This window comes from Ostrea edulis, chromosome 2, assembly GCF_947568905.1.
Source record: "Ostrea edulis chromosome 2, xbOstEdul1.1, whole genome shotgun sequence".
NCBI lineage: Eukaryota > Metazoa > Mollusca > Bivalvia > Ostreida > Ostreidae > Ostrea > Ostrea edulis.
This window is the reverse complement of record NC_079165.1, coordinates 107266406-107277021: the sequence shown is the minus strand read 5'-3', so window position 1 is coordinate 107277021 and position 10616 is coordinate 107266406. Positions and strand designations below refer to the sequence as shown.

At 36.3% G+C, this 10616-nt stretch overlaps 1 protein-coding gene across 1 annotated transcript; it reads left to right on the top strand.

Moving 5' to 3' along the window:
- Nucleotides 1–5859: 5859 nt before the first annotated feature.
- LOC125680892 (uncharacterized) lies at nt 5860–9007 on the top strand. The gene is made up of 2 exons (XM_048920696.2): nt 5860–6025; nt 7324–9007. Exons 1-2 carry the CDS (start codon nt 5941–5943, stop codon nt 8727–8729), a joined length of 1491 nt encoding a protein of 496 aa, XP_048776653.2. The 5' UTR covers nt 5860–5940; the 3' UTR covers nt 8730–9007.
- Nucleotides 9008–10616: the final 1609 nt, after the last annotated feature.

The following is a 10616-nucleotide window of genomic DNA, read 5'->3' as shown; positions in this document are numbered from 1 at the left end:
TGGTATATTTTTATTAATGCATTGACAGTATCGAATAGATATACATGTATAGTAAGGTTGAATCACAAGGAAGCATTCAGCTGTTGAACGTCCCATACGACATATTGCTCTCATGAAAAGTGCAGATAACGAACATTGATCAATCTCATAACTTCTATAAGGAATACAAAATAGAAAGTTGGACAAACACAGACTCCTGGACATACCAGAAATGGGGACAGGTGCCTAGGAGGAATAAGTATCCCCTGTCACACCCGCCGTGTAAATATTAAAATGACACCAGGTGCAGGTGTAAATACCACATAATTTTTTATTAGCATTGTCAATTGTACAAATACAAATTAAGTGCATCATAAAATACTTTTGAAGGTAAGATGTACATTGGATATAAAGTCACTCGTACCAACCATTGATACTACACTCATACATTTCGAAAAAAGCTAAAATTATACCAAAAATAATTATTGAGGTTGCTATAATAGTATTAAAATATATAAATTTATACAAAAAATGCAGTAAAAAGTATATTATTCAATGGATTCAAATATATTGTTCCACAAATTCCATTGTTTTTCAAAACACAATTGATTGGAATTGTAAATAGATGTACACCTCTCAATACTGTATTCTGTTTTCAAGTGGTTCAAAAGACCTAAAATATTTAGTGTTTTACCTTGCAATGAGCTATTGAAAACCTACTGTTTAGTATACAAAATAATAAAGTTAATATTTATGTTGTCTTTGGTAAGTGGTAATTTTCCCAAAATGATATTCTTAAAATTAAAATCAATCCTTTTTGAAGTAGTCCTCTAAATATGCAATCTTAAAGCTCTCCAAAGATCCAGTACCTCATTACAACTCTCACACATATGTTGAAATGTTTCTGTTTCTTTTTTACACAAGTTAGAAACATAAGATGTTTTGATTTGAATTTTTGTAAGATTAATATCTGACAGGAAAACTTCTGTGAAGAAGTCGATACTGTAGCCACTGTACAGAGGAATCTGATGCAGTTTTAAAACAAACACTTTGAAAGCATCCTTTATGCATATATCATTGAAACCATGGGGAGATAACTCTACATTCTACTTTGCTATTGAAGTAGGAGTTACATCAATTGTATTTATACACTTATAAATAATATTTGTACATTTGACATTTGGCAAAATATTTTCAAAATACACATCCTCTCAATTTTCAAAATCTTGAATCATTTTTCATTTTGATAGAGCACAAATAACACTATCTTATTGCATCACATTTATATCAGGTATTTGAAACTTCTGTTCAAACATAGATTTTGATGGGAAAGTATATTCATCAGACAAAACCTTAACAACAATTTTAACACCTTGTTGGTACCAATTCTATATAAAAAATACATTTACCACCAACGTTTATGTTTGAATTATACCATACTGGAATCGTGAAAGTGTTATTTTTCATATTCTTATCTTGATCTATTAACATTTAAAAGATATGAATCTCCAAAATCCAAAAGAGTTTTTACAACAGCAAAACCCCCCACATAATTTGACCTATGCATGACACTCAAAGTCGTAACAGCTAGGGTTCTTTATAATGACAACGACAATCTCGACACAGGATATCCGTGTTAAAGGTAGAATCCGAAAACCCCGGAGCTTTCGCTTCTGACTCTGGTCACTTGGCGAAGGAACACCTTTGGAAAAAATTAAGTTTTTAACTCGACAACCGAATAGAGAATCGAACTCAGGACTATTGGTTCCTGTGTAATTACGTTGATAAAGATTTTATAGATTCAATACTTCCCGTGGGGATCTCGGTTATAATAGGACCTCAGTACTCCCTGGTTGTCGTAACAGGTGATTAAATGGGACGGTCCTTCGGATGAGAATGCAATACCCGAGGTCCCATGTCACAGCAGGTCAGGCACGATAACGATTCCTCCCTGCTCAAAGGCCTCAAGCGCTCTTCACAGGCAACACGGTGACGTCTCCATATGAGTGAAAAATCTCGAGTGGGACGTTAACAATATACAACCAATCAATGCTATTAATTAATAAATAAAAGAGACAGAAAGATAGATATTCCAAAACATGTTTACGAGGTAGACGGCTTGATTGAGTCTGATCAATTTATATATGAGATTGTCCTACGTTTTAGCTTCAGTACACCAAAAATTTGGATATTACAATGTTCCCTCTTATCATTTTTGGTATGATCACTCCTTGTCGGTACCACCGATCTTATACAGCTGGAAAACAACGATTCTCTGATCACATCGGCCGTGAACCGACTTTTCCTTGAAGTACAACCACTTTCAGCTTATCATAAAACAGAGGAACGCCAATCATTCTCTCAGTATGCAAATTGATTGTATCATGATACACAAATTAAAGAAATGGAGATGGGCCTTTGCATATAAAGTCTACAACATAAAACCAGTGCCATATAACATGATAATTTCCCTATATTCATAAAAAGGGTTTAGACATATTTCTTCACATTATCTGTACATATTATATATGTAAATACCTTGCTTTTTGATCCGAAATAGAACAGATATTAAGACATCGAAATTGAGAAGATAAATATAATCTTTCTCAATACACAGATGATACTTCTCTTATGCCTGATGAGTCACTAGAATCAATGAGGCGAAGATAACGAACCGTGACCAATCGCATACCCAGTAACTCCTATAAAAGGTGAAGACAACGAACAGTGCTCAATCTCATAACTCTTATAAAGGTGAAGATATTGGACAGTGATCATTCTCATAACTCGTATAAAAAGTGAAGATAACGAACAGTAATCAATTTCATAACTCCTATAAAGGTGAAGATAACGAGCAGTGATCAATCTCATAAATCCTATAAAGGTGAAGATAACGAACAGTGATCAATCTCATAACTCCTATAAAGGTGAAGATAACGAATAGCGATCAATCTCATATCTCCTATAAAGGTGAAGATAACGAGCAGTGATCAATCTCATAACTCCTATAGAGGTGAAGATAACGAACAGTGATCAATTTCATAACTCCTATTAAGGTGAAGATAACGAACAGCGATCAATTTCATAACGAACCCCTGGATATACCTATCCATATATAAACTAACAACTCAACTTTAAGACAAACGGGATGATTTGATCTTCTCCATCTTTAACTTCCAATATATGTGTAGCAATTGTCCATCATCCATTAACAACTGCATATGGTGTGTATATTTCTCACCTGATTCGATTTACAAGAGCTTATTATGTGTACGAACATTGTTTTTAAAATCAGGACAGGCTACTCACAAACATGTTGATGGTGCAGGGGTTTCATCAATCTCATTTGAATTTAGCATTTCGCAAATTATATGGTTGTTATTATAACGATATAGTTTGCCAATACAACCTATCATTGCCATCAGACGTGTGTGATACCGATTATTATGCCGTTCCTGGCACACTGATCTTATTTACTCCGTTTACCTGATGAAGATATATGCCTTATGGCGGATGTGACCGGTCGACAGGGGATGCTTACTCTTCCTAGGCGCCTGATCCCGCCTCTGGTATATCCAGTTATCCGTGTTTGTCCAACTCTCTATTTTGTATTGTTTACGCGTTGTATTGTTTATAGGTGTTATGAGATGGATCAGGTTGTTATCTTCACCTTTTGTGAATGAGAATTATTATTGTAAATAGATAAAACATCGTGGAGGTATCTAAATGTCGAGTGATGATGCAGTAAGATATTTTTATAAGATGGTTTCATCACTCTAGGTGGATGCTTAACTGAAATGACAGGGAGTTAAAGTCTTTTGTAAGTATCATACCCATCTTCATTGGAAGATATCAAACAGGTGCTTGGTCAGTGGAAGGAAATATCTTCACACAAAACTAACAATAATAAAACATACCAAATTTAGTCATCTAATTATAACGCTACCCTACCCTAAACAAGAGTTTAAAGAAAAAAGATTGAAACTGAGATCTAGCTTTGGGTTATGAAAGTACTAAAAGGTACAAAAAAGCTTAAAATTAACAAATATAGATAAGGGCAATTAAATACGATAGATTGTATTTATATTAATTCTAAAGTGAATCTGGATGATATCAATACACTCTGATACAAAATGGATCAAACTAGTTTTACCGATCCACCTCTGCCATATCCAGGGGTCCGTGTTTGTCCAACTATCTATTTTGTATTGCTGATGGGATTTATGAGATTGATCATTGTTCGTTATCTTTCCCTTTCATTGATCACTGTTCGTTATCGTCGCCTTTCAGTCATGTTTTGCAGGTAAAGATAACAGATATTATCATTAGGAAGGAACTACTTGATCTTAAATTGTGTAAGAGAATAAGTAATGTATTTTGATTAGGAGTTTTGTAAAGTTGCATAAATGTAACCAATATTAGTAGTTAAAAAGTTTCGAAAATTAAAGATGAGCACATTGGGTGTAATCCAAGAGTGAAAGTAAATAATTCCTCAGTTCTTAATCATGAATGAATATGAAATTCACTGACAGGGCATATGTAATTGTCTATATACAAATAGTTTATGCGATCTCCACCTTTCACACAGGTTATTCTATTTTCTGATACACTCATGCACTTTTTTAGTTTGACTACGGATTAATCCTCTGGTGTGGCAAAGGACTTGGACAATTGATATTGGATTGTTCTCTAACTTCGCACTTTTCCTTGATTTAACTGTCCAGGTAACTAAGAGTTACGATCATTTCTCAAATTGCAAATTGAGGGATTCCACCTGTCAACTAAATACTTATCATTATCGACGTCATTGTAGACAGAACTTCCGTATTCTGGATTTGACAGGAGAGTGTTCATTCCCATCATGTTGACCTGTCAGTTTTTGACCGTCCATTCGCGTTATCCCTACGGACAAGAACAGCTATAATCATTTGAATTACCATGTTGAACTTTAATCCAAAACTAAACGTGATATTTTGTTTTTGATATACTTAGACATTGTATAAAGATGTACTTATACGAACGTAAGTTATATTGATTTCCATCAGGGGTATTTAATAATGGTATATGTAAGTTAAATAGCACGAACAAGAGAATAATTCGTCTCAACGCTTTTCGGAATTCCGTGGAACATTGAACTCGCATTTTATCTAAACATATAGCCGTGGTGGAAATCAACGATATCCATCTTTCACACAGGTTATTGTATTTTCTAATATACCAATACACTTCTTTTTGGTTAAACTACGGATCATTTCGTTTATCTGATAAAGATATAGGGTTCACGACGGGTGTGACCTGTCAAGAGAGGATGTTTATGACTCCTCCTAGTCAACTGATCCCATCTCTGTGGCATTTTTTACAAAAAATCTTACAATTAGGATGAAAATTTTAAAATGTTGTATTCTTTTATAATTCTTTACTCAAATATTTCTGAATGAGCTAACATTCTTACTTTCGGCATAGCTGCACCCAGCTGCGTATAAAGCAGACGGCATAGTTGCACTCAGCTGCGTATAAAGCAGAAATAAAGTTTTATCTTCGTTGTAAGATTTTTTTTTGAAAATTGCCTCTGTTGTATTCAGGGATCCATGTTTGTCCTACTCTTAATTTCGTATTCTATTTTATGAGATCGATCACATATTTTTCCTTCTTCATGCTCACCTGATCAATTAATATAAATTTTGTCCATTATTATATTACTCTTTCAGTACATACTTTAGGGTGTCAAGCGCCGCCTCCAATCGGACAAAGCTGTCGTTTTTATGAATGACTTGACAATTGATATTGAATTGGTTTGTAACTCCGCACTTATACTTGATTTAACTGTCCAGGTAACTAAGAGTTACGATTATTTCTGAAATTGTAAATCAGGAAATTCCACCTGTCAACTAATGACTAATTATTGTCGACGTCAGCTGTTGTTTATAGCTGTAGACAGAACTTTTACATCCTGGATTCGACATGAGAGTTTTCATTTCCATCATGTTGACCTGTCAATTTTTGACCGTCCATTCGCGTTATCCCTACGGACAAGGGAAACTACAAGGTAAGGATTCCCGTATTGAACTTTTCAAAAATGTTTCGCACTTCAATTTAAAGCTAAAGCTGATGATTTATTTTTGATATATTGAGAAATTGTATCAAGATGTACATATTTGAATGATTGTGGTTCACTGCTTTTAAGCCGAAAAACAGCTACTAGTCAGCTCTTGGAACCTAATGTTAAGCGTTACAATGCTTGTACATACACATGACTTCAAATAAAAAAATTATCAATACCTCTACACAAACATTTTCTAATGGTAATTTCACAAGGAATGATTTACATAAACATTTTGTTCCACGTACATGAATGCCCGAACACTTCCAAAAATACATATGCACATCTTCAGTGCTGCCATAAAAGCTTAACAAAGTCTGAAGGATATCAAATAAATGCTGTCAGAGGAAAAATAGGCACCGTCTATTCAAGACATGCTTAAAAGATTAGAAAGTTCAACTATATGTAAATCTTTCGAAAAATGTCTGATCCCTTGCAAAAAGACACATGCGCATCTTCAATGTGTTCACAACAACTGTACAAAGTTTGAGTAATGTCAATTTCAAGGGATGAGAGTTGATTACACAAAGTAGGTATCCTATTACAGGGACACCCGCTGTGCAACCTGGACAAAAACCAACCAAATTTGATTTATAGTAGTTTTGTCATACTTCAATGGAAATTAGAATAGAACTGTCCACAAAATACTTATTTCATGTTTCGAAGGATAAGTATCAGTTTACTAAAGAATGCGCCTATATTTGCGTAGGCACGTGATATAGAATCAATCCATAATTTTCCAGTTAGTATCATACACCATATACAGTATCTCTGCTTTTAAAAACGACTAACATTTGGTGAAAATCCACCGGCTACATCTTGTATTCTCATGGAATCCTTTCCATTCGTGCGGACCAATGTTTTTTCATAGTCAGGATTTTCAAATTCCTTGAGATGTAATATCTGCATATCGCATGTTTGAATATCATTTAGACTTGTATGTTTAGTTGAAACTTTCAATTCGTGGCCAAGGAGTTCACACTAAATCCTATATAAAAAAGGACAGGGGATGCTTACTCCTCCCACCTCTTGTATATCCAGGGTTCGGTGTTTGCCAACTCTCTATTTTGTATACCTTATAGTAGTTATAAGATTGTCCATTGTTTGTTATCTTCACCCTTCCATTAGTCTCCATAAAATAGCAATTTCAACCTATAAACTCTAAGTTTGATTTATTCACAAAGGTAACGCTATAACGATTTACAAGGAACATCATTCATTAATAGTTTTGTCTTACATTTTAGCTTCACCAAACGACAGCAATAAACAATATAATATTCTATGTGCCTTCTGCCGACAGATGAGATTTAGAAACTGTAACCTCCATTGTACTGCAATTGTACCACGGAGATCCGAACGTCTCAATCCCCAGACTGTATCACGTGTACAACAGATATCCGAGCGTCTCAATCCCCAGACTGTATCAAGTGTACAACAGATATCCGAGCGTCTCAATCCCCAGACTGTATCACGTGTACAACAGATATCCGAGCGTCTCAATCCCCAGACTGTATCACGTGTACAACAGATATCTGAGCGTCTCAATCTCCAGACTGTATCAAGTGTACAACAGATATCCGAGCGTCTCAATCCCCAGACTGTATCACGTGTACAACAAATATCCGGGACTCTCAATCATCAGCCTGAATCACGTGTACAACAGATATCCGGGGCTCTCAATCCTCAGACTTTATCACGTGTACAACAGATATCCGGGGCTCTCAATCCTCAGCTTGTATCACGTGTACAACAGATATCCGAGCGTCTCAATCCCCAGACTGTATCAAGTGTACAACAGATATCCGAGCGTCTCAATCCCCAGACTGTATCAAGTGTACAACAGATATCCGAGCGTTTCAATCCCCAGACTGTATCACGTGTTCAACAGATATCCGGGACTCTCAATCATCAGCCTGAATCACGTGTACAACAGATATCCGGGGCTCTCAATCCTCAAACTTTATCACGTGTACAACAGATATCCGGGGCTCTCAATCCTCAAACTTTATCACGTGTACAACAGATATCCGGGGCTCTCAATCCTCAGCCTGAATCACGTGTACAACAGATATCCGGGGCTCTCAATCCTCAGACTTTATCACGTCTACAACAGATATCCGAGCGTCTCAATCCTCAGTCTGTATCACGTGTACAACAGATATACGAGCGTCTCAATCCCCAGACTGTATCAAGTGTACAACAGATATCCGAGCGTCTCAATCTCCAGACTGTATCAAGTGTACAACAGATATCCGCGCGTCTCAATTCCCAGACTGTATCACGTATACAACAGATATCCGGGACTCTCAATCATCAGCCTGAATCACGTGTACAACAGATATCCGGGGCTATAAATCCTCAGACTTTATCACATGTACAACAGATATCCGGGGCTCTCAATCCTCAACCTGAATCACGTGTACAACAGATATCCGGGGCTCTCAATCCTCAGACTTTATCAAGTGTACAACAGATATCCGGGACTCTCAATCCTCAGACTTTATCGCGTGTAAAACAGATATCCGGGGCTCTTAATCCTCAGCCTGTATCACGTGTACAACATGTACTCGAGCGTCTAATTTCTCAGACTGTCTCTCCAGTTTATCCAAAATCGTACAATCCATACCAGGCTGGATCTAGCATCCACTAAGTAGTAGCCAGTAAGCCGCTAGAAGATAGCACTCCCCTAGGAAAATCATCAAAGGACCGAGGATTCTCATAGAACACTATTTCAATTGAAATCTACCTTAGTATTTCTAAGGAGAAAATAACATTTCTTTAATTAGTAGTTTCCACCAATAATTAGAATAATAATTAGAAAGTGTCCTGAGCATAATAGCTCTCAGAAGAGGTGAACATCAACGACAAATTTAATTTACATGGTTGATTTGTAATGTAAGAATGAAAGTAAATGAAATTCGCCTCACATTTTATTGTCAATATGCATTATGTGTTGTCATCTTACATGAAAATAGATGCACATTGATAATCCAGCTCATTAGAACGATGAAAGGTGAATATAACGAACAGTGATCAATCTCATAACTCCTATAAGCATTAGAAAATAGAGAGTTTGGCAAACACGGACCCCTGGATATACCAGTAATGAGGTCTAGGAGGAGTAAGCATCCCCTGTCGACCGGTCACACCCGCCTTGAGCCCTGTATCTTGATCAGGTAAACGGAGTTATCCGTAGTCAAAATCAGTGCCCAAGAACAGCCTAACAATCGTTATGAAACACGTCAGACAGCTTTTGACCCAATGATAGGTTGCACTGGCAAACTAGATCGTTATAATGACCATAAAATTTGCGAAATGCTGACTTTAACCTGTTCAAAGTCTTGTACCATCAACTTGTTTGTCAGTAGCCTGCTTCGATTTAAAAACTGAACATAAGCAGAACAAGCTCTTGCGTGTCGAATCAGTTGATAGATATAAACACCATATGCAGGCGATAATGGAATATTGCTACATAAATATGGGAAGTTGACGATGGAGAAGCTGAAATCATCCCGTTTGTCATCAACTTGAGTTGTTAGTTTTCCGTTAATATCTACTCTCACTAAGATATCTAAGTATAAAGTAGAAGTGGACGACTCTGTGATGTTATTGATTTCGAGTTATATAAAAGGCATTAAAAGAAAACGCAAATTGTTTCAATTTCTGTATACAGACGCAGTCAAGTAGAACTATCCTCGCCAAGGACAATATTATTTCATTCTGCGTTGTTCGACGGAAGCACATGTGCTGCAAAACCAATGTCATACAAGAATTGTTGTGTTTGTATGTGCAGAATCATATGCCTGTTGTTGATATCATATATAACTAAAAATGCGTCAACACATACATTAAAGGTGAAGATAACGAACAGTGATCAATTTCATAACTCCTATTAGGAATGCATAAGTATCAATTGGGCGAAGACAGACCCTTGGTTATACCAAAGATGCGATCAGGTGCATAGTAGGAGTAAGCATCCCCTGTCGAGCGGTCACATCCGCCGTAAGCCCTATGCCTTTATAAGATAAATGGAGTAATCCGTAATGAGTGTTTAGAGAACAACCTAACAATCGGTATGAAACAAGTCAGAAAGCTTTAGGCCCAAAGATATGTTGTAACGACCATAAAATTTGCGAAATATTGATTTTAAACGAGACAGGTGAAACTCCTGTAACATCACCTTCTTTGTCAATAGCATACCTCGATTTAGAAACTATTCAGTGTACATCCATCATGCCGGTACATCTTTGTAAGAGGTCTAATATAAAACTTATACGGTACCAATTTTGATGCACCAGATGCGCATTTCGACAAATAATGTCTCTTCAGTGATGCTCAACCGAAATGTTTTAAATCCGAAATACTGGTAAACTTGTAGGACCTAAGAGCTATTTTAGGGGAAAACAGAGTGCCACAAAAAGTGGAGTCAAATTCGTCAAAGGATAAGAGCTATGCATGAGGGAGATAATCCTTAATTTTGAAATGATTTTCTAAATTTTATCACAGCGATTAAATATACATCCGTATTTCCAAGCTA

Bases quoted from the DNA above. Each gene is read 5' to 3' on its own strand.
- LOC125680892 (XM_048920696.2), top strand. From the start codon at position 5,941: ATGAGAGTTTTCATTTCCATCATGTTGACCTGTCAATTTTTGACCGTC. The intron at 6,026-7,323 runs GTAAGGATTCCC...CTTACATTTTAG, and splicing joins CGGACAAGGGAAACTACAAG to CTTCACCAAACGACAGCAAT.